Raw genomic sequence first — 26173 nt, forward strand, 5'->3', positions numbered from 1 at the left:
TGAAGTTGAAAAATGGCGTTTTCGTGGGTTCATCATACCTTTTACTGGTGATAAAAACTAACGTTTTAATTAGCCATGTGTTAGTGACGGGTGCTACAGGACTTGTTGGCTCTCACGTAGTCGACAATTTACTACGTCGAGGCATCAAAGTCAGGGCTGTCGTTCGGTCAAAACAGAAAGCGGACTCACTCCTAGCCGCGAGACAGGAATTCGCCTCGCAGCTGGATTTCTTCTTTATAGATGATCTTAGCACCCCCGGCATCTTCCAAGACGCGGTCAAGGGTATTGATGGGGCTATCCACATCGCCAGTGTAAGTTCCGGGGTTCCCCAGATTCCTCTTAACCCGAGCTGACAAGGCAACAAGCCCCTGAAATACGACGTCGAGAATTACGAGAGGGATCTCGTATTACCGGCTATTCGGGGTGTTCGCTCTGTCCTTGAAGCATGCCTCCAATCGCAAGTGAAGCGAGTGGTTTTAACGTCATCTTTTGGTGCTGTATTAGACATGACCAAAGAAGAAAGTCTGCCCTGGACCTACTCGTCCAAGGATTGGAACCCAATTACTTTTGAAGAAGCGGTGAATCCTAGCGCGACACCGCAGGATGCTTATCGGGGTTCTAAGACAATGGCTGAAAAGGAGGCTTGGAAATTCATTGAGGACAAGAAACCACAGTTCGACCTTGTGACATTATGCCCGTCGATGGTATTCGGCCCAATGGCCAATCCTCCCTCATCAATCCGGGACCTTAATGAATCTAACAGGCTGTTATGGAGGGTTGCCTCCGGCGGACTATCTACACCGTTGCCACCTTGCCGTTTCAATTTCTGGATAGATGTGAGGGACTTAGCTGAGATACATGTCCAATCGCTCCTGAATGAGACTTGCGGAGGTAAACGGTACGTCCCGCTTGCGCCGGAGCCATTTACATATCAGAAAGCTTCGGAGACCATAAAAGAAAAATTTCCGTCACTGCGAGAAAATGTTTCTTCTGGGGTACAGGAGGTGAAGACTCATATTAAGGCCGACCTGGATCTCGTAAAAGAGGATTTCCCAAACGTCAAGTATAGGACTTTTAGGGAGACCGTGGTTGACTTCGTGAGCCAAGTTAGCTCTTTATCATAGCTTAAATGAGAAAATGATGAGTTCAGTTGTAAAGCCTGTTTGTGTTGTGCCCAAAGGTGAACGAGAATTTTAGGGTCGACTTTGGGATTACGGTTTGAGTCTCGTAGATAATTAGATCGTAGATATTCAATTTATAGGTATCAGAGGGACGCTTCTAGGTCAACTATCTGTTGTAAGATAGCATCTTTGTCCCCGGAAAAGGCGCTGCTCTGCACCGGATTGAGCGGCCGCCTACTCCTACCGCCTCCATATTTGTAATATTTTTCAAGTGCCGCCTTCAAACCAGCAACACCTAATCTCACGAGGACCCAATCCGTTTCGCTTAGTTGAGTTTGTAGTTCCTGAGCCGCGGCCAGGTTTCCCGCATCGTAAAGTTCTAACAGCTTCACGTGTACCCTAGGAACGAAGTTCACAGCCGCACCGATCAACCCATTCGAGCCCGCCACTAATCCGTGCAGGAAAAACTCGGATTTCCCGGCGAATGCGGCGAAAGGTTTTAGGATACGTTTATCGTGGGCGACGCGGTGTAACTTGCCGAGATTTCCGCAAGTCAATTTGCATCCCACGATCTTGCCCGGGTTTGAGGAAGCAAGGTTCGCAATCAGATCGGAGTCCAGATCAATTCCACCAGTTACGGCGGGGAAATTATAGAGTAATATGGGGATGGGGGATGAATTTGCAACATCGGTGAAGAACTTTTGAATGGTAGGAGGTTGCATGGCACCAACTACATTATGAAGTATTAGCAACTAGATTTCTACTCTACTCATAACTTGGCAGGACAACTCACCCCAGTAGCTTGGACTCAGAACGAGCGCGTAATCAGCACCGGACTCCTTCGCTTCTTGACATAATTGAATAGTCTCGCGAGTGCTGTGCGCACCACAACCAGCAATTATGACGGCATCGGGCCTCCCTTTTTCCTTTAAGACGGCTGCCGCGGTTGAAATGACCTGCTTTCTTTCATCATGAAGCAAATGTGGTGCTTCTCCATTCGAACCTTGTATAACCAAACCAGCTACACCAGCTTTCGCAAGACGTGTAACATGAACTTTAAGCGTCTCGAGATCTAGGGTCTCATCTTCAAAAAAGAAAGCCACAACAGGCGCGTAGATTCCTCGAGGGGGGCAGATTGGAGCCATGACTTCGGCAATAACTTTTCGGGTTTTCGAAAACAGGGTACAACGTCAACATCCAGATACTGCAAGGCCTTGCGAATCGGAAGCAAAGCTCTATAAGGGACTGCCAATCCTAGGGACGGGGGGAAGCTCGAGGCGAGGCTTGCCGTATTAGGCAATCTCCAAAATAAGCGGAGTGGAGGTGGAACAAACGGTGCTCCGCTCGCCGGAGCTGGATTCGGGGGGTATACTCGCCGCAGTAGCAGGAGATAGGCGCATTTAGGTAATATTTTGTTGACGATTTTGGGCATCATTCCAATAACTAGCCGAGTAAAGTAACTTGCTTCCGAATTACTGAGGGGACGAAGGAGTGCGTTTCTATAGGACCCTTGACTTTACCATTGCCGCAGAATAGGTAGCTTTCCTACCAAGTACTATCGCGACACGACCGGTATAAGTCCTTAAGGCATTACTCGAAGCGACACTTTCACTATGGGCTCTGTAACACAGGCTTCGGTGTTCGAGAAAGCAGAGCTTATTCCACCGGATGCTATCTTCGATGTGGGTAGAAGATACGTGGAAAATACAAACCCAAACAAGGTCAACCTTGGCCAGGGAACCTATCGCGATGAGAATGGAAATCCATGGGTTTTACCATCTGTTCGAATGGCAGAAGCTAAGGTTGGAGATTGCGGCCATGAATATCTGCCTATAGCTGGATTGAAATCATTCCGGGATGGGGCTGTAAGGCTAGCTTTCCACGGAACTGAAGCATTCAATGACAACCGGGTAAGCGAATTAGTGAGAGCTTTGTCGCAAAACAACTAAGTATTTGGCAGGTTGCATCATGTCAAGCGCTGTCGGGCACGGGTTCGTTGCTACTTGCCGGACTCGCCTTAAAGAAAGCGAATACCGGTATCACCACGGTATACATCACCGAACCGACGTGGTCCAACCATGCGCTACTATTCGGTTCCCAAGGATTCGAAGTCAAGAAGATCCCCTACTACAAAAAGGGAGCTTTCGACTTTGAGAGCTTTATGAATGGCCTCAAGGATGCCAACTCGTCTTCGGCGGTAGTTCTACATGCTTGTGCCCACAATCCAACAGGTTGCGATCCAACTCGCGAACAGTGGAAAGAAATTGCAAGCCTAGTTCAAAAGAACGGAATATTCCCTATTTTCGACTCTGCTTATCTGGGTTTCAACTCTGGATCGGTGGAAGAGGATGCATGGGCGCTTCGGTATTTCGTGGAGGATTTGAAATTGGAAGCATCTGTCTGCTTGTCATTTGCTAAGAGCATGGGTCTCTATGGTGAGCGAATTGGTCTCGTATCTTTCGTAACATCTTCGAAGGAAACGGCTCGTACTATGTCGTCGATACTCGAGAATGTACAACGGGCTACGATATCGAATCCCCCAGCCTATGGAGCTAGGATTGCTGCGAAAGTGTTAGGCACGCCCGAAATCGCGGAGCAATGGTCTAAGGATCTTATTACTATGTCGGGACGTATTAAGTCGATGCGACAGAGATTATACGATGAATTGATCAATCTACAGACGCCAGGGGAGTGGTCGCATCTGGTCAAACAGACGGGAATGTTCGGATACACTGGAATAAGTTCATCGCAGGTCGCGTACTTAGAAGGTAAGCGAATCTATTCGAATATTGAATCTTTCTTTTGATGCTAATAATATTGTAGAAGAGCACCATGTCTACATGGCCGATACGTCTAGGATTTCCATAGCGGGCTTGAATGAGGGCAACGTTGTGTATTTCGCTAAGGCCTTGGATGACGCAGTAAGGACGAAGTAAGGACGAAGTAGGAGATGGCTAGTATTCTTATAAAGGGAGATTAAGGCCCGTTAATCCATTAATCTGATAGAATCATGCTAAGATGACATAATCCTATCATGAAATAAATTATTATGGACCAATGCGGGATAATCACTCGCCTTTCTAAATCTATGCATCTAAAGACCTCTGGGGTTACTGTGGTAAAGCAGTAATCGACCAAAAAGGTATAGATATGTAATTAAGAAGCGATGATCTCAATAAATGTCAGCCGGAGGAGCTCCCCTCGTTTGTCCTCCTTATCTTTTTGTCACCAAAGAACGTTCCAGGTTGCCCCGCCATGGTCACAACATCCAGCGGAGGCCGAGATAGGAAACGGCACTGATGATTGCTAAGTCCTCCAAGAGGAGCATAAGAGATAGTTTCCGATTGGTTCGGGAGGCATTATGGCGACCGGCCGTCAACCTCCAACTCGGCATCCTATCTTAGGTAGTAGGCCGCCGTAGAAATGGCATTTAGTTTATACGACACAATGGGCTATATGAAAGGTGATCCCTTGCTATAGCTTGTCAATTCCTTCGTATCTCTTCTCGAAAGGGAAGCCCGCGTTACGAACCCCGAAACGCCGGAGATATTTTACCTAAGATGGGTTCTTTACCGGAGCATCCCCGGGGCATCCGTATCGCGATCGATCGTGGCGGCACTTTCACAGACGTTAGTTAATTCTTTATGAACGAGTACTATGATGATAACTAATAGGATTTTGCTAGTGCGTCGCCTTCGTTCCGGGACAAGATGATATTTTGATCAAATTGCTATCTGTAGACCCTAGTAACTATGCCGACGCTCCTGTTGAGGCTATCCGCCGGGTCTTGGAAAAGGCCACCGGGAAGCCTTACCCAAAGGGACAGAAAATATCCCTGAAAGGAGTCGGTACGTAGTATCTCATCATAGTATTCAGAGATAGTTAATAGCATCTAACTTTGCGAAAGAGTCAATCAAAATGGGAACGACAGTTGCAACAAACGCCTTACTAGAGCGAAAAGGAGAGCGTACTGCCTTCGTTGTGACAAAAGGGTTGAAGGTACATATGATTTCAACCATATCCCCAGGTTAAAAGATGGCGATTTAGTGACCATCAATAGGATTTGCTCCACATCGGAAATCAATCCAGGCCAAAGCTTTTCGATATGATGATAAATAGACCCGATGTGCTCTATTCGAAGGTCATCGAAGTATCTGAAAGAGTTACGCTTGAGGCTTGGACCGAGAGGAAAACACCCCTGCCAATTGACGTGAAGTCAGACCCGGCACTTGTTTCAGGCATAACAGGAGAACCGGTAAGAATACTGGAGTCTTTAGGTATGTATTCAACTGCACCATTATTCTATCTCGTTCTTATAATTAATGTAATTTCAGATGTCGAGGCTGCAAGACGATCTCTTCAAGAGGTATATGATGAAGGGTATCGCTCTATTGCGGTCTGTCTTATGTACAGCTATACATTCCGCGATCATGAGCTATCGATTGGAAAATTAGCTGAGGAGATTGGATTCACACATATATCTCTGAGCTCCGAATTATCACCAACGGTCAAGATTGTACCCAGAGGCAACTCGTCAACTGCTGATGCTTACCTTACCCCCGAAATCAAAAGATACATCAATGGTTTCGAAAGCGGCTTTGAAGACCTACGGTTAAGTGGATGCCGCTGTGAATTCATGCAAAGCGACGGTGGCCTTGTGGAGTTTTCGGGTCTCTCGGGATTGCGGGCTATCTTGTCTGGACCTGCGGGAGGCTGTGTAGGATATGCAAGGACTGCATATGATGAACGAGATAGAACACCGGTCATTGGGTTTGACATGGGCGGTACTAGCACAGACGTTTCCAGGTATTGCAACATACTCCTAATTGGCCTTGACTCTAGCCACTGACGTACGGGTGTAGATACGCCGGCAAACTAGAACAGGTGTTTGAAACAACTACGGCGGGTGTTACAGTTCAAAGTCCTCAATTAGACATCAACACAGTTGCGGCTGGAGGCGGTAGTATCTTGAAATGGGAGGCAGGGATGATGAAGGTCGGCCCGGACAGCGCGTCCGCCCATCCAGGCCCAGCCTGTTATCGAAAAGGCGGACCACTCACGGTCACTGATGCCAATCTCGTCTTGGGTCGCCTTAGGCCGGAATTTTTCCCAAAGATCTTTGGCCCGAACGAGGATCTCCCACTAGACATTGAGGCCAGCCGACGGCTCTTTGAGGATCTCACAGTAGAGGTCAATAAGGAGAGCGCTGTTGAGCTAACTCTGGAACAGGTCGCTGCAGGGCATGTTCTCCCCCATAAATCTCGCCGAAGCATTCACTAACAGAGGCTCCAGATTCCTTGATGTAGCAAATGAAGCCATGTGTCGGCCAATCCGAATTCTAACCGAAGCTAAGGGATATGACGCCGGACTCCATAACCTTGCCTCTTTTGGCGGCGCCGGTGGCCAACATGCTTGCGATATTGCGAAGAAGCTGGGGATTTCTCGTGTGCTTATCCATAAGTACTCATCCGTGTTGTCTGCGTACGGCATGGCCCTCGCAGATGTTGTTCACGAGGAGCGTAGCCCTTCCGCTTTAATATTTTCCGAAGATCAGCTCGGTACCTTCGCCAGTGAACTCGACAACCTACAAGCAAAGTCGATGAAGGCACTATTAGGTCAACAAATAGCTGAGTCTAGGATTACCTCGGAGAGATACCTCAATATGCGATTCCAAGGAAGCGACACGCCTTTAATGATTCAAGAAATCCCAGGTACAAGCTTCTTAACTTCTTTCAAGGATGCGCATCAAAAGGAGTTCGGATTCTTGCCAGTCGGACGAGACGTGATCGTTGATGATTATCGTGTTCGGTCTATTGGCGCTAGCGGCCCCGAGATGCCTACCCCATGGACAACCGAACTTACCACGGCGAAGGGAAGCGAAGTAATAGACGCCAAGATTTTCGAGGAAGTATACTTCAAGGAGTTGGGATGGCATAAAACACAAATTCACAGACTCAATACGTTAACACCTGGCTGCAAGATCAACGGTCCTGCGCTCATCATTGATAACACGCAGACACTCGTCGTCACACCTGGCTCAATAGCGACTATCCTTTCTAATACGATAGTAATAGATATCGAGACCGGAAGGAAAGAGCTCTTATCATCAAAAACAGTTGATCCCATCCAACTATCCATTTTCGGCCATAGGTTTATGGGTGTCGCCGAGCAAATGGGCCGCGCTCTACAGAAAACGAGTGTGAGCACTAATATTAAGGAACGTCTCGATTTTTCCTGTACTGTCTTCTCACCCGATGGCGGGCTTGTGGCAAACGCTCCTCACGTCCCTGCAATGGTAAGTCCATCGATACAAAAAGGAAAATAAGGAACTTACGGTTGATTCATGTATAGATTGGAAGCATGGCGTTTGCCGTTAAATGGCAAATTGACCATTGGAAAGGCGATCTTCGTCCCGGCGACGTGATTCTGTCTAATTCTCCAGGTTGGTTCCTCTTTACTCAGATTTATCCTTCGTAAATCATCTAACTTAGAGATTTAAGTATGCGGCGGTACACATTTACCTGACCTTACGGTAATTACCCCTATTTTTGACGCCGAGGGGAAGAATATCATATTTTGGACTGCGTCTCGCGGTCATCACGCGGATGTAAGTTGACCCAATTGAAACAAACCGCCATATTGCTCTATCTAATATTTCTACATAGGTTGGTGGTATACTCCCCGGATCTATGCCGCCTAACTCAAAAGAACTCTGGGAAGAAGGTGCCGTCATGAGGGCTTTTAAAGTAGTCGAAGGAGGCAAATTCAAAGAAGAAGAATTGATTAAATTACTTATGGAACCTGCGAAGTATCCGGGTTGCCAAGGGACGAGGTGTCTTCGCGATAATATCTCAGACATTAAAGCACAAGCTGCCGCAAACCACCGCGGCAGTCAACTCATTCACTCGCTCATTGCCGATTATGGGCTAGAGGTTGTTCAATTTTATAGTAAGTGCTCCTCTGGTGTCGAGAAAGTTTCCAAAGGCTGATCCTATCGTAGTGGAGGAAATTCAAGGAGCTGCTGAGCTCGCTGTACGAGATATGCTGAAGAGGATAGCGAAAATGACTAATGGGAAACCACTCGAGGCTATTGATTACATGGATGATGGCACCGCGATCCAGCTTAGAGTCGATATAAACGCTGAAACAGGAGGTGCAATTTTCGATTTTGAGGGAACTGGTCCAGAGGTCTACGGTATGTTCTTATCTAATTAGTAATGCGACGAAGCAAGAGAATACTAACGTACATGCAGGAAACTGGAATGCACCTCTAGCAATCTGCCACTCCTCAATCATATTTGCCCTGCGGTGCATGGTTAATATGGAAATACCGCTCAATCAAGGAGCCATCCGTCCCATTGACGTGCGGATCCCGGAGGCTTCATTATTGCAGCCAACTGAAGACGCAGCTGTTTGCGCCGGTAATGTGCTAACATCACAACGTGTTGTCGACGTCATCTTCCGGGCATTTTCGGCTGCGGCGGCCAGTCAGGGCTGCATGAACAATCTGACATTCGGCATTGACGGCGATGAAGATACCAGCTTCGGATACTACGAGACTATTTGCGGCGGTGCTGGCGGTGGCCCTACATGGGACGGCGCGAGCGGTGTTCATACCAACATGACTAATACTCGAATTACTGATCCCGAGATCTTGGAACGCCGGTACCCAGTTATCCTTAGACGCTTTTGCCTACGTGAAGGTAGTGGTGGTGCTGGCTTACATCCCGGAGGCGATGGAATTATCCGAGATATCGAGTTCTGCCTACCAATCAAAGTATCAATCTTAAGCGAAAGACGAGCTTTTGCGCCATACGGTCTAGAAGGCGGAGAAGACGCAAAGAGGGGTCAGAATGTTTGGGTTAAGAAGAATGGCCGGACGATTAATCTAGGAGGTAAGAATACGGCTATGATGGGAGCTGGGGATAGAATAGTGGTCATGTCGCCCGGAGGTGGTGGGTGGGGAAAGCCGCAGCAGGTTAATGGCTTGGATGGAGGTTCTATCGTGCAGAAGGTTGTGAAGTCGTTTGTGGGTGTCGCGAATGGGACGGTGGATATGATACAATCTATGGGGGAGTCTGCTTGATTCTTTATTGCTAGGTACTTTTTAGCATATTTTATAGCATTTACATTCTGTCGTGTTTTGCCTCCTGCTGGGATACTCTTCTTACGAGAGGTAGTCAAGTTGTAGGTATAGCCGCACAAGTCAGTGAGAGGTCACTATAAATCTGGAGATTAGCGCTTGGGGCTGCTGTAGATATAGTGGTTCAGCTTCATGGTTTGGGGTAGGCGTAGGAACAAGTATACCAAATCGTATAGAAACACGCCGATAAATAAATATAATATTGGATGATCAATTAGGTAGCCAGAGCCGTATAACTTATATACCCTTGGCAACTATACCCCATAGCTGGTAATTATTGTTCACACCTATGAAGCGACGTTTATATGCGAGCGCATGTATTAAAACACTAGTAGCCGCGCTAGACATTCAAACCGCTATACGATAGAGAAATAGGCGCTGATGATTTATAATGTCGCCGTATTGACAAGCTATAGTCTATTACTGTCTGGATTCTGCGGTGCCTTAGCGGGGGCTTCGCAAGTCAATGAAGCCTGGGTTCAGCGGTAAGCCCTATAAGATAATGGTTTTTGGTTTTTTGGGTTAGAGGGGGGGCAAAGTTGCGCTGTGGATAGAGGGATTATTGCGCCAAGATCTGCTATAAATATAGTGGGTTGCGACGCATACTTTCCAAGAAACTCCCTGTAATATATCGGCGTGAAGCCTACCTAGGTACCTAGGTATTTAATGTAGCCACTGTAGCACTTACTTGTGTCCGCCATAAGCTGGTGTAATGACAGTGTAGAGAGCGTGTTTAGACGAGCGGGCCTGGTCTGCTATCAAGGCCTTTACACTGATGCGCTATTAATCCGAAGCGTGCCCTACCGGCTACCTATGTGTTAACCCCGCACTGAATTAGGCGCTAGCATTAGGAGGATTTCCAGGGAGCCTACGAGGCTTGCGACAGGCCGAATAGCTCTATCAGAGCGCCTTATATAGGTGCGCTATAGTCGCCCGCTAGGTCCACTATATTTCAGCGATATATCCGCTAAGATATCAAATTAGTGGAAGATAAACAGAGTGTTAATGTCCTCGTTTCGCTCACTAGAATCACCTACTAGAGCCACATAGCGATCACCTATTATCTTTATTTATAGCAGGCCGGAACCCAAGATAGCGATATTTGTTCCACATCACAGGGCAAGCCTTTTACCAAAACGACATCATAAAAAACAGACATCGTATATACCGAATATCTTCTTTATGCTGTTGACTGGTATTCATCAATCCATATTAATAACTCAGCAGCCACTTCATCGCTGTTCTTCTCCATAAACATCATATGGCCATTCCCATAAAGCCCCTTCTCTTCCAATTTCAGGTGAGTTACGTCTTTGACCCCGGCTTGTTTTAAGTATCGAAAAGTGCCCCAATCATACTGCGAGTGATACGATGCTTGTGCCGTTACCAATAACACCTTTCTGTCTATTAGGTTAATTAGCTGTCGTGGAGGCGGGGATTCGGCTTGGGCGTTACAATCCGTAAGTTCAGCGGCTGGTGCTGCGATAACCGTCTTCACGAAATCCTTCTCCGGATCCGCCACCGGGGGATCGTAGATGAGAGGTGCATTAGTGATGCCGTATGCAGCGCCTGGTCCAGGCCTGACACCCCATTTGGAGAATGGAGGGCCGGTCGGCTCAATAGCTATAATCATTTCCACCAAGTTTGGGCGGATATCCGCGGCAAGCCAAGGAACTGAACCACCGGCCGAATGACCGAGCAATATGACTGGCTTTCCGATACGATCTAGCAACGCGGCACAGGCGGCTTGAGACACCTTCTCTTGTTCCGTGACGTCGTCCAGGATTTGGAGTCCCGAGGCATAGAATTGGTCGAATATCGGGTCATCTTTGACACCTGCGCCAGGCCACTGGGTATGCAGTTTCGCCTGAGGCCATGTACCTTGGTCCTTGCAAGCTGTGAATGAACTCATGATGGGTTCAGCTGGATATACCATCATTTTCCCGTTACCCGGATACCATGGACTTCTACCACGATATGGTAGATCGACTAAATAGCATTCAAACCCCTGAGATAAGAAATACGAAGCCCAGCCCAGTTGCCCATCGGGCTTCGTCAACCAGTCCTAGTCAAAGTCAGTACACGCATACTATACCCAAGAGAATAAGATTTCGTTTGGAATAACTGACCATCCCCGACCGTGTAGCTCCATGGATAAATACTATTGGAAACGGTCTATTTGTGTTGCTTTTGACTTCTACGGGAATGAGCCGCTCGACATACATCTGTCCCTGTAGTGAATGTGCTCCATCGGCATCGGGTACGTATTGTCCACCCGCATAGAACACCTCCCGCCGATGGGCAGGGGAAGTATCCGTTCCTATAATATCCGCCATTATTACCAGTCAGTTTGATTTGATAGACAAGATATAAATATTTGATGAAGAAAGTTAGGCAGTAAGGTACGAGTAACACGTCGGACGACAGCCGATGCATGTAAGATATGCACATAGAAGGTATAATAGAGTGTATATACGCATACCCCACTTATTGCTTAAACATTTATTTAGACGACCTATGCGAATAGGCCGTATCGGAACTTCTCCGATCGATCAACTAGCAAACGACAGTGACTTTCTTTCCCTTCTTCCTTCTCCTCAGCAACAATACTCTCAATAAAATCAACGATGACCCACGTAGTAGGTAAGTGAAATACATAGATAAAAGCAGAAACCGAAAAACCCGTTTCATGAGAGACAAAACGGCTTTGAACTCTCCAAACACCAAACAACGCCGTTTGCCTGCTTGTCTTTACCAAAGCCATGATCCCTTTCGTTCTACTCATCTCCCATCCCAGCCGTGCATCACCAACCACCTTTCTCGCCATCGCATCGTCACGCCATAAAATAGGTCGGCTCTCAATCAACCCTCCAGCTCATGGATAACCGCTGGCGCCGAATCCTTTTCCTTATCCTTCTCTACTCCTCCCCCCGGCGTCCCAACCCCACTCCCAGTCATGGTAGTAGCACCAGGACTCATCGGCGAAACCATATCACGCCCCTCGGCGTAATTCCCATGTACTAGCGGATTATACGCGTGAAACTGCGACGAAGGTGACAATGGTGACCTAGAGCCCTGCGAAATGCTCGACGGCGCGTTCAATGTACTACTCTCGCGCCGTACAGGTTCCCGCCTCACGGTCGCAACCGCGGAGTTATAATTATCATCTCGCATAGGTCCGACGGTAGCCGGTTGATCGTTCGCGGCGGCTAGACTGTGATTGTTTGGTGAGTAGAACGCCTGTTGTGTCGGAGCTGAGAGAAAGGTTTGGGGGTTGTCGCTTGAGGAACCGGCTTCGCCTATGCCGTTATGGGGAGGTTTGTTGCGCCGCTTGCGTAGGTAGTAGAAGAGGTATACGAGGCACCCGATGAGTAGGGCACCGCCGGCTGAACCGACTGCGATGCCGGCTTGTGTTCCTTTGGAGAGGGTTGGCCCGGATGTGGTGGTTGCGGTTGACGGATCGGGTTCGGTTGTGGGAGGGATGATGACGGGGCTACCGCTCGATGAGGATGTTGTTGAGAATGGGGTACTAGGTGGGTCCCAACTTGGGTCTGGATCTATAGTAAACGATGGTGTTGGTGTCGATTCTGGGGTTGATGCTGATGCTGATGTTAAGGTAGATGTCGACGTTGAAGTTGATGTTGAGGTTGACAATACTACTGGCCCGACCGTCGTTAGTTCATCAGCTGTTGGCCAGATGATCATTGCTGGATCTGTCGCAGCGGTGCCTACTACCGTCCATCTTGGCCCCATGCCACTATACCACGAAATTGTGCCGCTGATACTCGTCGGAAGCTGTCCGAGACCCTCTATCCTTGTCTTATCTCTGAAAAGGCGGTCGTCATCGTCGGTACACGTACACGGAGCTGGCGTCTTCTCGCCGACCACTTTATCCGTCTCGGTGCATCCCACCCATACATCAGCATCTAATCCGTCACAACGCACAAGCCCTACGTATTGCTGGTCGTCGAACTGTTGTTTTTGGAAGCATGCCGAATCGTTGTAATCCGGGTCAGTACAGCCGGCTATGTATGTAAGATCATCTGGAACGCACTATTGTTAGCGCATTTATGCTACTGCGAGAATCTAACAGGAGAGCTTGGTCTTATTACATTTCCTCTGGTAGCATGCCAGCTCCTCTAAGCAGATATCCCCTCCGACACAACAATGCCAATGATGGGCGGCGACGTTACCACAAGGTATGTAATCGTCGTGAGCTTGCTTATCTGGGCCATAGTAGCACGTCCCATTTGAAATATCGAGGTCTAGTTCCTCTTCCATGTTGCCGGGTCTTATGTGTCAGACTCCAGTAATATTGGAGTAGATATTAAGGGTAAGTGACTCGAGAACGAGGGATAGATTGCCCTGGACGCGACAAAAGAGTATGGGTGCGAAGAGGTCCAGGCCGAAACAAGAAAAAAGACCACAAACTCAGGGTTGCCACACCCCGATCAATCTGGGGACTGCTAGGTCTTTTTTAAACGACGTCTCAGCTAGATAGTTGTAATGAGTACCCGTCACGAAAATTGTTTGCCAGCGGCACTTGGGCGACACAATGAGCAACACGGGGCCAATCACCCCCGCAACACAGATTAGTGTAATTCCCTTTTCTGGTTTCGCTGTGGCGATTAAATTTCACGAATCGGTGAGGAAAGGAAATTATTGATTTACTCCTTGGGAGAGGTAGCAAGGTACTTTACGTGTCAGATGGCTTCGTTACACAGGAAAGCCCTTCCATAGCTTTGGGTAACCGAGTCTGCAAATAAAAGGAACGACCATCTCCCATATATCCGTTGCCATGCCGTTATCCTATCGGTCCTTATGACCCAACTATTATCTCCCCAGATTATTCAATAATATCGTTCAGTTCATCCTATCTCTTAGGTACCTTAGACACCCAACCAGTCTAGGTGCCTAGTCGACTTTCCCAAGATAAATCCTATAACATAATACCAAGCTCCTATGCCTTATCTCATGATTAATAATTACGAGTTAACCTAAAACCAAATTCTGTATTAGAATCCGTAAACACATTCGGTATCGGACGGTCCAGGCTATGTGTACTACCGGTCTCGGTGTCAGAAGCAGGGCTTCCCCAGGAATATCACGCAAAAACCCCGTGGGGAGCTCCCTCTGATTGCAGGATTGAACCCGATGGCTTGGACTGTCATTTCGTTCCGTTTCCGCTACCGAGATGTTGCCCGGATGAGGCCGCCTGTACATATTTCCGATAACATCGGAGGCGATAGCGGAGGATGTCTAATTTCGGCAGTCTTAAACGGTTTATCGCGCGCCTAGGGTCGCAATTAATCCGCCCTATTAATCGGCGTCAGCGAACGAATATCTTCCAGGTGTATGTTTTAGGAAATCCTTTGACTAAATCTGTATGCATGGAGATATTCAGGTACAAAGGAATAGAGCTGGTAGGCTAGCAGACTTAAAACATTGACAATTAATTTACAAATATATACATTATGTAAATCGGTCTAATATGCATACAGTTGACTTCAGAATAGCTCTATATTTTTTTCAATGGTCGTTCCCCTTTTTCGTTGACTAGGCCTTAGCCTCGACGGTAAAGGCCTCGGTAAGAGGTCTATCAACATCCACGCTAATGACGCTCTTGGCAGCGCGCTTGCATTTGGACTTGCCGCCGACACCTAAGAACGTGACTTTCGTGATGCGAAGCTCGTCCGTCTTGTAGCCGAAGGTACCATTGATTGAAAGCACGCCGTCGGCATAATCGAACTTGATATCGCTTGTCGCGGCTTGCTCGATGCTAACACCATCATCCAGGTATAGTTGACCACTTGCCTTGCCGTCCTTGCCTACCGGTACTATGATCTCGAATGGCTTCGTTCGTAGCTCGGTGGTGGTCATCGCGGATTCGGCGCGTAGCGGGACGATCACTCCACCTCGCAGGTACAGTGGTAGGTCAGTCCATTCCTGGTTCTCGACTGTAATACTCTTTCCTTCTCCGACAACTTGCTCGTGCGTATACCAATCATAGAAATTGTCGTCGGGTAGGTACACATCAACACTTGTGCTATTTTCCTCAGTGACGGGTGCTACAAGTAGCGATGGGCCAAGGAAGTACTGTAAGTCCAGGGAGTAAGTGTTCTTATCCTGCGGGTAAAGATAAAATAGCGGGTTGACCATTGGTGTACCGTCAAGTGTTTGGGTGTGCAGGGACGTGTAGAGATAGTCAAGAAGTTGATAGCGGATGCCGATGAATCTTTGCGCCACTTGAGTAGTGGTTTCCCAGCGGTAAAGTTCTTGTGAAATCGAGTCAAGACTGTTGTGTACACGGTAGAAAGGGGAGAAGGCACCGAGAGCTGCCCACCGTGCACATAGCTGCTCCGTCGTGTTATCACCGAACCCACACGTATCGGCACCGACCATTGGTACCTGATAGACGGAAGCGAAAGCCATCATGCTTCGGATGGCAAGTCTGTAGTGGTGCCATGACGAAAGGTTGTCGCCAAGCCAATGGCCCACCTTAGTACCGGCTCCGGCGAAGGTTGAACGAGTAATAATCATAGGTCTAACGGTGGGGCGTCTTTGAAGCATAGCCTCGTGGGAGGCAAGAGACATCATTGAACCATACAAATTGTGCGTGTCGTACATGGCTAGGCCGTTCTGGTGAATCACATCGGTATTCACGGTCTTGTTAGAGATTCCACCCTCTGCCGCATTCCAGCTGTCCGCATTCGCAGCTTTATTGTGGATCGCGTATTTGGGGAACAGGAGATCCCTGTCGGGAAGTCCCTTCTGTTCGCCCTCTGTTTGTCGTGGTGAAATAACAAGATTGTCAAAGTAGGCTCGGGGTGTGCTGTCGCGGATCTCCAAAAATCTCACTTGAGTCTTGGCACAATTGGTACCTTCTGGTTGGAAGTCGCAGGAGAAACCGGGCAGAGGTCGGGGAGGAGATCTCACTGGCGGCGGTTCTGGCGGATAACCCACAGCAGAGGCGTCCGGATCGCTACAGGGGAAGTAGCATGGGAAGTTGGACGGCTCGTTCATGTCAATCCAGAGAGCGTCGATGTCAACTCCATTATCGGGCGAGAAGAAGATAGAGAACTCATTGTTCCAATAATCGCTAACATTTGCCGAGAACCAATCGGGGAATGCGGTTACACCAGGCCAAACAACACCCTTCCAGACTGAGCCGTTCTGACGAAGCAAGAAAATGTTATCGTCAACACCTCGTTGGAAAGCGGTGGGGAAGTCTTGGTAAGCCACTGCTGGATCCACCATAACAACATAATGCTGGTTGTGAGCATGTAGATAGTCGACCAACTCGCGCATTTTGTGTAACGGGAATCTATCGGGGTCTAGCGAAAATACCTAATTATCATTCGTTAATAATCAAGTCGTCGATTCATGGTCAATTGAGATAAGGACTCACTCTTCGGCGATACATGTAATCGATGTCGGTCCACATTGTTTCCAACGGGATTCCAGCTTGACTATAGTTGTAGACAGCCTCAGCGACATCGAAAACATCCTGATATCCGTATCGGCAGTTGTGGAAGCCGAAACCCCAGTACGGCATCATCGCGGGCAGACCCACAATCTCAGAGTATTGCTGCGTTACTTCTACGGGACTCGGACCAGAGACGAAATAGAAATCAAGCACCCCACCAAGGGTGTTGTATTCGAGGTATTGCCCGGACTCGGCTGTATTGTTGATCATGATGTCCATACCATTTGAATTCAGGAAGAACACGCCATGTGTGCCTGTTTCTCTGTGCTCATAGTACACGGGGTGGTTTCCATACAAGTTCGATCCTTCAGGAACGCTGTCTATAATTGCGCAAATTAGCAATCGTTTCCATAAGTGAAAACCTCAGAATCCCGAATCACGGTGATACATACATGCATCCTGCGACCAGAATGTGCGGATATAGTCAGTCGCATTGAGCATGAAGGGGTCCGAATGCTCGCCAAGTCCATATAGACTCGGATTTTCGGGTAGCTTCGTTCTCAGGCGCAAGTACTGCGATTCAAACACCAAGCTGGCGGCCGACGTGTCGAATAGAACCTCTCCCGAACCCGAACGAGACACGGTGAAAGAGAATGGGCTTTCTTTATAATCAAACTTCAACGCAGATTGTGCTTCGTCGGAGCCTTGGCCCGGTGGTCGAGGGAAGACAGATTCAGGAACCTGGTAGACGTCATTGGCAGCATCTTGAATCTTGACATGAAGTCGCGTCTCTGTGTCGTATGAAACCTCCAAAGTCAAGTCCTTAAGGTCGGTACCGTAAACATTGCAAGCCTCACCAGCCAACGTTAAATCAGCGGTCAAACCCGAAGCCGTCTTAATGACATTCGACGCGGTATAACCAGGACAGGACGCAAGAGGGTCATCGCCCGGATAGTCTCTTTTCGCAACAACAGCAGCCGAGGCCGCAGCGGCCATAAACAACAAGTAACCAGCCATTTCGAGCACGGACGCGTAACACAGTTTGTGTTACCAACAAGCTTGACGTTCTCCACGTGGGATTGGCGTAAGGGACATCACATCACATTTTGCACCCGCAGATGTGGTTTCGTTCTAGAACTTATAACAGAAAAAGAGTAAACTTCACTCGAAGGATGGAATCCCTATCTCATAATACGACGTAGTATCGTGAACGAACTAACAACACTTGGCCCTCCCCCGCAAGCACTTGGACTTACCCCAACATTCCGACGGCTACTCCGCTCGAACCATCGCGACGGCGCCTCTCTGCGCATTAGATAAGGCCGCTGGCGATATCGCGGTTCTGGGCGCGAGCGCTTGGCGTCTAGCAGTATACATAGGGCTGTAGGGTTCCTTTAACGAACGAACACACAGTACGAAACCAAGTACATAAACACATAGTACCACCATACTGTCCTCGGCTCTCGGCGTTCCCTCGGCCGCCCTGCTGTCGTGCTGTATGATGATGATAGAAAATCTGGGTACCAAAGTAAGATGAGCGGAGTGGAGATGAGAAAGAATTAGTTCAGCTTCAACAGCGGCGCTTTTGCGGAGCTTCCCCGGACCTTTTGCTTTTGACCAAAGTACCTGCGTACCTTCTCCTCACCACGCCCCATAATAATCTCCGCACCGAATTTCCCCGCAGCAATTCCACGCTATTCTGTTCAGGCCTGGGTTTGCTTCGGTGCCAACACGAACGCGGGTTAGAGCCGGTCTAGTCCGTGTATAGTCTCCCCCAATTTTAAGCTTGTTTGCCCAGTTTAAAATGATAATGTGGAGAATTATACCAGGTTGGGCTCCTCTCCACAACGCTATTGATGAACAAAAAGTCCCAAGTCAAGAGTGTAATTTCGCCGAGTATCCCGAGTTGATCTGGTGTAGAAGCGCCTCGGAAACAGACCGTCATTTAGCGAAGATACCTTGTTATAGGCGCTAAACCTCGAGTGCACCCAGCAAGGTAGCAAGCTCTCTAGCGCTCATATGCAAACCCGAACAAATATCAAAATCATCACATACATTGTAACTAGTATAGGCAAGAAAGAGACTATATAACCCTCGAGTTGATCGAGCCGATATATATACACAATCCGAACCTAGTAAATGCTTCACGCCTAAATGCCTAACGTAGATAATCATCAAACTATGCTACCCTCCTCTCCCCGTCGCTTCGTTACCCGTACCCATCTCCATCTCTATCGCGCAAAAGCAAATAAACCAACCAATACCTAATAAACATTTCCGATTCCATTTCCGATCCATAAGAAGGCATACATACATGCTATCTTCAAAATAAAGTATAATAAAAATGTGGTATATAGTCGTACATTCGTCCCTATAACGTTGCGCTTTGAATAGATTCGGACGTCAAAAAACGTTAGATAGGTAGGTAAAAGAAATCGTGGCGCATCATCTTCTAGTATGTTTGGGTACATCCGGATGATAAATAGAAGGAAATTCGTTAGATAGCTAAGTAGTTAGCCGCCCGCTCCCTTTTACGCCTCCCGCTTTTGAGGCACCGTCAATTTTCCCCCATAATGCGCTCCCGGGTTAAATTTTGATTTGTTTTTTTTCCCTCTTCTGTATGTTTTGGTTTATATGTGTAGAGCCCTTAAGATATACCTAAATGTCATTCGTCCACGTCCATTTTATCCACCATTGTGCTTGCAGCTACTATCGTGCGGTCTTCTTGGTCCCGATCTCCGTTCCGATCTTGATCTTGATCTCGGTCTCGATCATGGTCTCGACCGTCCCGGTCTCGGTCTTTATCTCGCTTATTTCCGTCCGATTGATACCCAGCATTGTTGCCGGTCGAGTCTCGCTCGGCATTGGCGCTGGTTCCGGTACAGAGTCGATATTCACTGCCGTCTTTACGCTCGATTATACCCTCATCTAGGGCCCATTTTGCCAACATGCTGTCAACGCCAAGCCGGCCCGCTTCGCCCTTCTCCATATGTCTACCGACGTGTTCAGTCCATTCATCCCAAGAGGTGGGTCCTTCAAAAACACTCGCGCAGTCCGGCTTGGGACAAGAGGATCTCTGTGGAGGCTGTCTTCTCGTAACAAGACATGTCTGTTGCATGTCTTTAACATGCGATTCCCAATCCCCTTGTAATTTACTATCACCCTTAGCAATGGCCTTCTTAATAGCAAAAGGGGCGTGCATCCGGCGGAGATGTTGCGTAAATAGATCCTTGCGATTAAATTCGTTACCTTTACCCTCAACTGTACTCTGTGGACAGGCTGAGCATCGATAATATTGTAGACATAAATGTTGTGAAGCGATATGTCTTTTCCACTCATTTTTAGATCCAAATGTGCTTGTGCAACCAGCAAAAGCAAAAGCGCAAGGAAATGGTCGAGTATGAGCGGCAGCGATATGTTTACGTAATGACGAATAATCTTTGAAGGGAGCATGACTACAATGACTACAGCGAGTTTCTTGTTTCGGTGTTTGTTTCTGGACTGACCGACGCTGTTGTTTAGGCCGTGCCGATGGTGTAAATTCGAGATTATATGGTGTTTCGTCTGCTCCAGATTCATGTGATGAATTTTCGTCATGTTTATTGGGTACTGTATGATCCCCATGTTTTGATCGTGAATGTGCACTAGAACCGTTGTCGTTACTTAGATGTCGGACGTGGCTGAGAAGCTTAAGCTGCTCAGCGGCTTCCTGCATCTCAGCCGAATCCTCAACCTCGTTCTTATTCGGTATGGTGTTGCTAGGTGTCAAGTTGGTATATGGCATATTAGAAGTAGATGATTGGGGTAAGTTCGTCTGTTCAATCCTTCCCATGCTTTCGGAACGAATTGGTGTTTCTGGGCGTAATTGAGCGTGTGTATGGGTAGGAAGTTCGTGCCGGCGAGCAATTGGTGTTGTATTCACAGCCACCTCCCGAGCCTCAAGAAGCATCCATCCGTCCTCCATATCCTTCGCCGACGCCTTATTGACAGAAGCGGATCTCACCAATCGATTATAAAGATGCGTCATATTATGAGAGTTCACATATCCTAAGAAGCAGCAGACTTTATCATGCTGAACAACATTCCAGACTGGAACTGGCATTGATATAAGCAACATTGTAGGTGGTCCGAGGAATATGCCTTCTACGGCAATTTTCGAAGCAATCGCTGGAGTATTATGAAGCCAATGATTAAATGAAGACATGTCGGGACTGGCTTCGCCAACAAAAGTCGTGCATACCAAAACCCTCGGTTCGTCAAATATCAAATCGGCGACTGCGCTTGGGTGGATAATAGGTTCTCCTTGGGGCGTTCTCAGTAGCTGGGCATCCCCGTTAATGCCCACTTGCGGGGACCGCGACTGCGCCTCAGCTCGTAGAAGAGGAGCCAAGGGTATACCTTGGCTTTTGCCTGAATTTATATGATATATCACAGGTAGCTTTTCAGTAAATAGTATACTCTTGCTGGCCCCATTAGTTAAACCCGATGCTTGTATCAATTCTTGTTGCCTCTGATAAGCAACTTCGTGATATAAATGTTCAGGTGTAAATGGTCTACCAGCACTAAACTTAGCAAGTGCTTCTGTGGCATGAGATGTAAATGATCGTAAGTTAGAATCCTTAGAATAATGCTCGGGGGTGCTCGCTGCAATAACTTGCTTAATACTGCTCTTATCGGGTGTCGGCGGTTCTGGTGTGGCACAGGTATCAAGAAGTAAAAGTATGTCGGATTGCGCCTCGTCGAAGAGACAGCGAAACCCATTCCATTTCAACTTCGAATTTTTGCTCGATGCGCTGAGGATATGTTAGAGTATGCCTCCTCGTACTTGTAAATAGCAACCCACCTTGCCCAATAAATTTGGTTATCCACTCCTACGTAAGCGTACCCCGCGTAGTATATTATCATGAGATGGTCGGACGCCGCATTCTCTAGGAAAGACGACATTCGAACACCCAACTTAACGCTAGGATTGGGGCTCGTAGGTATATCGAAACGTTCGGTGCGGTAATTATATCGATCGCGAAGGACTTGCTCGAAAGCGACGAGGTCGTGTTCGACGGTACTGTCGTCTTCCCACCGCAGGATAAGTACGGAAGCCTTATTATAGGGCGACTTTTGTGTTTGTCCATATATAAGCATAGCGGCATCCTGGAGATGCCTCGCGAAGGATTCGAATTCATGTCTCTCTGGAGGAGGGGGCGGTGGAAGCGCCTCGGATATTTGGTAATGTGGTTGCGCGGGCTGAGCCTATTGACGTGAGTCCTCAACTATACAATCATTCCCTTGAGTCTACCTACAGGTTCGGGAGGAAAAGGAAGCGGATGGGGAGGACTAGCTTGAGCATCGATCTTAGGAGCCAGCCTTCTTTTCTTAGCCGCCGGCTGATCCATCGGAAGTCTCAATTGGCGGCAAGAGACAGCGAGAACTCGCAGTAGGAATGGGAATAATAATATGAATCGCAAGAAGTTAATAATTGGAAATCATATACACAGTGATAAGGAACGCCAATGATGCTAAAGAGAGATCATGGAACAGGCGCGATGGGAAGGTATTGGGAATGTCAGGCTACACCATACAACTTTACCCCATCAGCCTTGCCCGCGCCCATCTCTAGGAGATCACCCCTGCTACTCTAGCCTTCTTGTTATGTGCATATGAACCTTATCGTCAACCAATCAAAGCTTCAGGATTCCCCACTACTATGCTTAATACGTTTACACTTAGGCGTTTATAGATCAATATCTATATATCCGAGCCACCTACGTCCACCTTCCTTAAGCTTCCGATCATTACTAAAGAAAACTCAAGGAAAATAGCCCGCGCCTCGTTTGTTTTTAGTAAGACCAGCTAGCCGACGCGAATTGGCAATTGGTACCGAGGCGTGTTATTCAGTTGGGCTGTTGTTTTATGCAGAAACAACAGAGTTCTGATGGTTTGGGTAGTTTAGAAGGATCGAACACCAGAGACAAAACCACCTAGCCTAAAACATACATTACATATCTTCAAACTCAAATTAACTTAGGCATTTTACTCGACATTGTGCAATGAATAAATGATAAGTAGATAAAAAGTTAGATAAATGATTGAGAATAATTCATATTCATTTCTGGGTATAATATCACCACCAACTTATTTACCTTCCTTATCAACTCCTTGAGGAATGAAAGTTATGTTCCAGGCTGTCCGTCCTTATCAACACACTAATTTCAAAACGGGGGAATCCAAACATTTTATGTTCCCAAACGTTTATGTCGTCTCGCTCAATTCCCATTTAATAATGTAGGAATCCTTTAAATGCCCAAGCAGCGCCGAACCAACAACCCATCCCCTCTACCACCTTTCCCAATGCATGCATCTCCCAAGTCTTTACATCTTAGCCTCGGCAGTATGTTCAATGCCAATCTTCTCCTCAGAGCTGGCAAGGTTGCGCTCAAGTCTAACGATAGAGCGGTCGTTGTGAGTCTTCCAGGCCGGGACACCAATGTTCTTGATGGAGCCGGGGCCATTGTCTTCGAAGATAGCGGCAACTTCCTCAAGAGTCTTGTTGGCAGTCTCGGGGAACATGAAGAAAGTGTGCCAGAACATAGAGAAACAGAATACAGCGAATAGGACGTAGGTCTTCCAGGTAATGGTAGCGAATGAAGGGGGAACAAAGTAGGCGAGGGCAAAGTTGAAAGCCCAGTTGGCAGATGTAGCAAGAGCCACAGCCTTACCACGGACACGTAGCGGGTAGAGCTCGGCCGGGTACGTCCAGGAGACGGGACCCCACGTAGGTGCGTAGGAGGCCACGAACAGGTAGGTACTGGCAATAACAGCCTTGGCGGGCTTACCACCAATGACCATGGAAATGGCGGCGGTATCGAATTGGCCGGGGGCCGGGTCGTGGGAGTATACGGCGAACAAACCAGCGTTGATGCAGAGCCAGAGGGTCATGAAAAACGCACCAACTAGGAGCGTCGGGCGACGACCCCACCTGTCGAGCCAGATAAGGGCGGGGATAGTCATAACGACGTTGATAATGAATTGGATACCACTGGAAAGCAGAGTGTCGTTGCCACCAGCCGAGCCAGTCATGGTGAAGATGTAAGAAATGTAGTACATCATGACGTTCATACCAGTGAGTTGAGACCATATTTGCGTGAAGAGACCAATATGAGTTCGGTTAATCATCTTGGGTCGGAATAGCTCAATGTAAGAAACGTCGGCGTTTTGGCGCTCGAAGTCGACCACTTCCTTAATTTCAGCCATTTCTCTTGCAACCAATTGCGAGTGAGGGTCGCCGTGGCCGTGGACGAGAATGAGCACTTCCTTGGCCTCCTCCCAACGATCATGCTTCGCCAACCAACGGGGTGATTCGGGAAGTACCATAAGACCGAAGAATAGAAGACCAGCCGGAATCATTTGTAGACCCCATGGCAGACGGAAAGCAGCCTTGCCGTTGATGAAACTGCTACCGTAGCACACGAAGAACATAATTGCGATACCCCAAGTAATTGCCCATTGTTGCATACCAATGAGTCGACCTCGTTTCGACGGCGGCGAGAGTTCGGAAATGTAGACAGGAACCTGGGCAGAGCAGATACCCACACTTAGACCGTTGATGATACGACCGACGATCAACATAGGGATGTTCTGGGAAGCGCAAACAATAATCGAGCCGATAACCCTGTAAAACGGAAATTGTTAGAGCAATTCTGGAGCTGGTTAGATTGTACTGTAGAATGCGTACCAAATGATAGCACCAATTTGGATAGAGGTCTTTCGACCAACCGCATCAGTCAGAATACCAGAGATGAGAGCGCCAAGCCAAGAACCACCAGGCATGGCAGCGGTAATTCCACCCTGCACGACATCATCGGGTCCACGGCATCGGCCAGTTGTTGGGTCGTTGCCCTATGGTTGCTGTTAGTATAGCGCCGGAAGAAACGAGAATTCGGCTCAGGTAAAACTAACTTGCTGGTTAAATTGACATTTGTAGGGGTCAGTGGAGATGATAGCACTCATAGAAGAGATATCAAAACCAAAAAGCGCACCACCTAATTAGTTATAATATTAGTATCAAGCAACGACAACGAGGTTACAGATATAACAAAGTTAGCCTTTTTACAAGGCGGGTAGGTAAGCTTACCTATGACGGACGTAGCCGCGATGAGATAAATGTTGCCAAACTTCTTCATGATGTCTAAGACCTCGCGTGGCCTATTAGCGACACATAAGAGTAATTAGGTGTGATTAGGGATCTATTAGGTGCGGTGAGGGAGGAGCACTAATAAAAGCAACAAGTCAAGAGGGAAGATCGAAGAGTTGAAAGCGAGGTCGATCCATTATTATATGCAAAAGGGGTGTCGCCTGGGGGTGGCCAGGATTCGAGTGGTGAAAGTTTCCCAGGATCCTAGTCCTTTGATTTTTTTTTTCTAGGAACCTAGGAACAAAGCACATTGGTGGTCACTGGACCTTCCAAGTTCTGTGGCGTCCCTCCCCGGGGTAGATTGCGGTGCAGCGCCCGAGAAAATGGTGAGTGGTGAAGAGGTACATTGGGACTTTTCGAAAAACCCCGGTTCCAACCAACACGGGTTTCCATTGATTGAAAGGGACTTTCCCCGATGTACACAATGCCAGATTCGTGGATCCTTGGATTGTAATAGGTCCACCTTGGACTGGGCTCGGCTCACGGTGAATTGACGTTTTGAGGCAATCGGCGCAGACCCATCGAGCCCGTCTCCAGCCTAAGCTAAAAAGACCGGCCATCCCGTCACGAGACAAGGAATCAAGGAATGCTAGAGGAGCAAGGGGAAGCAAGCATGTTGTCTATCCATGTTAATTTGTCCTTGTTCGGGACCTGTCGATATTTTCTCCCCCAAACTACCATAATGCCCGAGCGAGCTCGTAACGTACCTCTCAGGTAGGCTGCTAGGTAGGTGTGTACTATGTAAGTACTATGTAAAGTGTACGTGTGGTACGTGTACATACTGTGCCCAATCGAGGTGGCAGCGAGCTTCCCAGGACAGTGGACCTGTCCACAAAATTTCTGGAGGTCACACGCGGACTAGCACTCCAGGTCGTGCCATATGCGGGTAACAGGCCAACCCACGGGAAGAGGAACAGCGAACGATAGCGACGATTGGTTCGCTGGAATGTCAATGGGGTGGGAAAGAAAAGCGCATGGATGCAGATGTCTTAGCCTCTAGCTTAGCATCGACCAACCGTATCCCGAGGTTTTGGTTAATCATTCTCACGCAAACTTATCCGCAACTCGTCTGATCGGGGTTATGGATCAGCAGTCGACATGTATACATAGTAGAGTAAGAAACGTTTCCTCCGCAGCCGTTGGACGCGAGGGTGCGCTAATTCCATCTGAGGATGCAACCATATCTGATCTGTCACGCCCCAGAATTTCTGAATTCCGGGGTAAGAAAAATAAAGTGATAGAAAACAGAAAGAATACTAATATCTACCTATGTAACTGTCTCAACCGTGTTGTCG

At 47.9% G+C, this 26173-nt stretch overlaps 9 protein-coding genes across 9 annotated transcripts; 3 read left to right on the plus strand and 6 right to left on the minus strand.

Annotated features, from left to right (window-relative positions):
* Positions 1–12: 12 nt before the first annotated feature.
* F4822DRAFT_443007 (dihydroflavonol-4-reductase) lies at positions 13–1194 on the plus strand (the record flags this gene model as incomplete). Its single annotated transcript, XM_051463059.1, has 3 exons — positions 13–17; positions 74–311; positions 366–1194. The coding sequence occupies 3 exons, from the start codon at positions 13–15 to the stop codon at positions 1122–1124; spliced, it is 1002 nt and encodes a 333-aa protein (XP_051315722.1). The 3' UTR covers positions 1125–1194.
* F4822DRAFT_219071 (aldolase) lies at positions 1195–2500 on the minus strand. The gene is made up of 2 exons (XM_051453961.1): positions 1915–2500; positions 1195–1851 (listed from the first exon to the last, which is right to left on the minus strand). Exons 1-2 carry the CDS (start codon positions 2264–2266, stop codon positions 1265–1267), a joined length of 939 nt encoding a protein of 312 aa, XP_051315723.1. The 5' UTR covers positions 2267–2500; the 3' UTR covers positions 1195–1264.
* Positions 2501–2645: 145 nt separating this feature from the next.
* F4822DRAFT_219087 (aminotransferase class I and II) lies at positions 2646–4179 on the plus strand. The gene is made up of 3 exons (XM_051453963.1): positions 2646–3031; positions 3082–3889; positions 3945–4179. Exons 1-3 carry the CDS (start codon positions 2735–2737, stop codon positions 4055–4057), a joined length of 1218 nt encoding a protein of 405 aa, XP_051315724.1. The 5' UTR covers positions 2646–2734; the 3' UTR covers positions 4058–4179.
* A 170-nt stretch (positions 4180–4349) lies between these two features.
* F4822DRAFT_400344 (Hydantoinase B/oxoprolinase-domain-containing protein) lies at positions 4350–9472 on the plus strand. The gene is made up of 12 exons (XM_051457848.1): positions 4350–4750; positions 4807–4969; positions 5029–5120; positions 5182–5398; positions 5456–5927; positions 5984–6361; positions 6414–7416; positions 7473–7563; positions 7622–7728; positions 7787–8069; positions 8122–8316; positions 8375–9472. Exons 1-12 carry the CDS (start codon positions 4682–4684, stop codon positions 9205–9207), a joined length of 3903 nt encoding a protein of 1300 aa, XP_051315725.1. The 5' UTR covers positions 4350–4681; the 3' UTR covers positions 9208–9472.
* Positions 9473–9883: 411 nt separating this feature from the next.
* F4822DRAFT_400346 (alpha/beta-hydrolase) lies at positions 9884–11734 on the minus strand. Its single transcript, XM_051457849.1, has 2 exons — positions 11394–11734; positions 9884–11329 (listed from the first exon to the last, which is right to left on the minus strand). Exons 1-2 carry the CDS (start codon positions 11598–11600, stop codon positions 10445–10447), a joined length of 1092 nt encoding a protein of 363 aa, XP_051315726.1. The 5' UTR covers positions 11601–11734; the 3' UTR covers positions 9884–10444.
* A 392-nt stretch (positions 11735–12126) lies between these two features.
* F4822DRAFT_428299 (uncharacterized protein) lies at positions 12127–13545 on the minus strand (the record flags this gene model as incomplete). Its single annotated transcript, XM_051460888.1, has 2 exons — positions 12127–13289; positions 13377–13545. 2 exons carry the CDS (start codon positions 13543–13545, stop codon positions 12127–12129), a joined length of 1332 nt encoding a protein of 443 aa, XP_051315727.1.
* Positions 13546–14820: 1275 nt separating this feature from the next.
* Positions 14821–17707, minus strand: F4822DRAFT_428300 (glycoside hydrolase family 31 protein; the record flags this gene model as incomplete). Its single annotated transcript, XM_051460889.1, has 3 exons — positions 14821–16611; positions 16673–17070; positions 17143–17707. 3 exons carry the CDS (start codon positions 17705–17707, stop codon positions 14821–14823), a joined length of 2754 nt encoding a protein of 917 aa, XP_051315728.1.
* Positions 17708–19258: 1551 nt separating this feature from the next.
* F4822DRAFT_219222 (uncharacterized protein) lies at positions 19259–22276 on the minus strand. Its single transcript, XM_051453965.1, has 3 exons — positions 21988–22276; positions 21534–21937; positions 19259–21483 (listed from the first exon to the last, which is right to left on the minus strand). Exons 1-3 carry the CDS (start codon positions 22078–22080, stop codon positions 19356–19358), a joined length of 2625 nt encoding a protein of 874 aa, XP_051315729.1. The 5' UTR covers positions 22081–22276; the 3' UTR covers positions 19259–19355.
* Positions 22277–22781: 505 nt separating this feature from the next.
* Positions 22782–25001, minus strand: F4822DRAFT_219276 (general substrate transporter). Its single transcript, XM_051453966.1, has 4 exons — positions 24819–25001; positions 24644–24726; positions 24420–24583; positions 22782–24356 (listed from the first exon to the last, which is right to left on the minus strand). The coding sequence occupies exons 1-4, from the start codon at positions 24865–24867 to the stop codon at positions 23057–23059; spliced, it is 1596 nt and encodes a 531-aa protein (XP_051315730.1). The 5' UTR covers positions 24868–25001; the 3' UTR covers positions 22782–23056.
* Between the last annotated feature and the right edge of the window lie 1172 nt (positions 25002–26173).

This window comes from Hypoxylon trugodes (assembly GCF_022578975.1).
Source record: "Hypoxylon trugodes strain CBS 135444 unplaced genomic scaffold F4822scaffold_4, whole genome shotgun sequence".
NCBI lineage: Eukaryota > Fungi > Ascomycota > Sordariomycetes > Xylariales > Hypoxylaceae > Hypoxylon > Hypoxylon trugodes.

Bases quoted from the DNA above. Each gene is read 5' to 3' on its own strand.
- F4822DRAFT_219071 (XM_051453961.1), bottom strand. From the start codon at position 2,266: ATGGCTCCAATCTGCCCCCCTCGAGGAATCTACGCGCCTGTTGTGGCT. The intron at 1,852-1,914 runs GTGAGTTGTCCT...TTCATAATGTAG, and splicing joins TCTGAGTCCAAGCTACTGGG to TTGGTGCCATGCAACCTCCT.
- F4822DRAFT_219087 (XM_051453963.1), top strand. From the start codon at position 2,735: ATGGGCTCTGTAACACAGGCTTCGGTGTTCGAGAAAGCAGAGCTTATT. The intron at 3,032-3,081 runs GTAAGCGAATTA...AGTATTTGGCAG, and splicing joins AAGCATTCAATGACAACCGG to GTTGCATCATGTCAAGCGCT. The intron at 3,890-3,944 runs GTAAGCGAATCT...ATAATATTGTAG, and splicing joins GCAGGTCGCGTACTTAGAAG to AAGAGCACCATGTCTACATG.
- F4822DRAFT_400344 (XM_051457848.1), top strand. From the start codon at position 4,682: ATGGGTTCTTTACCGGAGCATCCCCGGGGCATCCGTATCGCGATCGAT. The intron at 5,399-5,455 runs GTATGTATTCAA...ATGTAATTTCAG, and splicing joins AAGAATACTGGAGTCTTTAG to ATGTCGAGGCTGCAAGACGA. The intron at 7,564-7,621 runs GTTGGTTCCTCT...TAGAGATTTAAG, and splicing joins GATTCTGTCTAATTCTCCAG to TATGCGGCGGTACACATTTA.
- F4822DRAFT_400346 (XM_051457849.1), bottom strand. From the start codon at position 11,600: ATGGCGGATATTATAGGAACGGATACTTCCCCTGCCCATCGGCGGGAG. The intron at 11,330-11,393 runs GTCAGTTATTCC...GACTTTGACTAG, and splicing joins GAGCTACACGGTCGGGGATG to GACTGGTTGACGAAGCCCGA.
- F4822DRAFT_219222 (XM_051453965.1), bottom strand. From the start codon at position 22,080: ATGGATCAGCCGGCGGCTAAGAAAAGAAGGCTGGCTCCTAAGATCGAT. The intron at 21,938-21,987 runs GTAGGTAGACTC...TCACGTCAATAG, and splicing joins TTCCTTTTCCTCCCGAACCT to GCTCAGCCCGCGCAACCACA. The intron at 21,484-21,533 runs GTGGGTTGCTAT...ACATATCCTCAG, and splicing joins AACCAAATTTATTGGGCAAG to CGCATCGAGCAAAAATTCGA.
- F4822DRAFT_219276 (XM_051453966.1), bottom strand. From the start codon at position 24,867: ATGAAGAAGTTTGGCAACATTTATCTCATCGCGGCTACGTCCGTCATA. The intron at 24,727-24,818 runs GTAAGCTTACCT...ATAACTAATTAG, and splicing joins CGCGGCTACGTCCGTCATAG to GTGGTGCGCTTTTTGGTTTT. The intron at 24,584-24,643 runs GTTAGTTTTACC...CAGCAACCATAG, and splicing joins AATGTCAATTTAACCAGCAA to GGCAACGACCCAACAACTGG.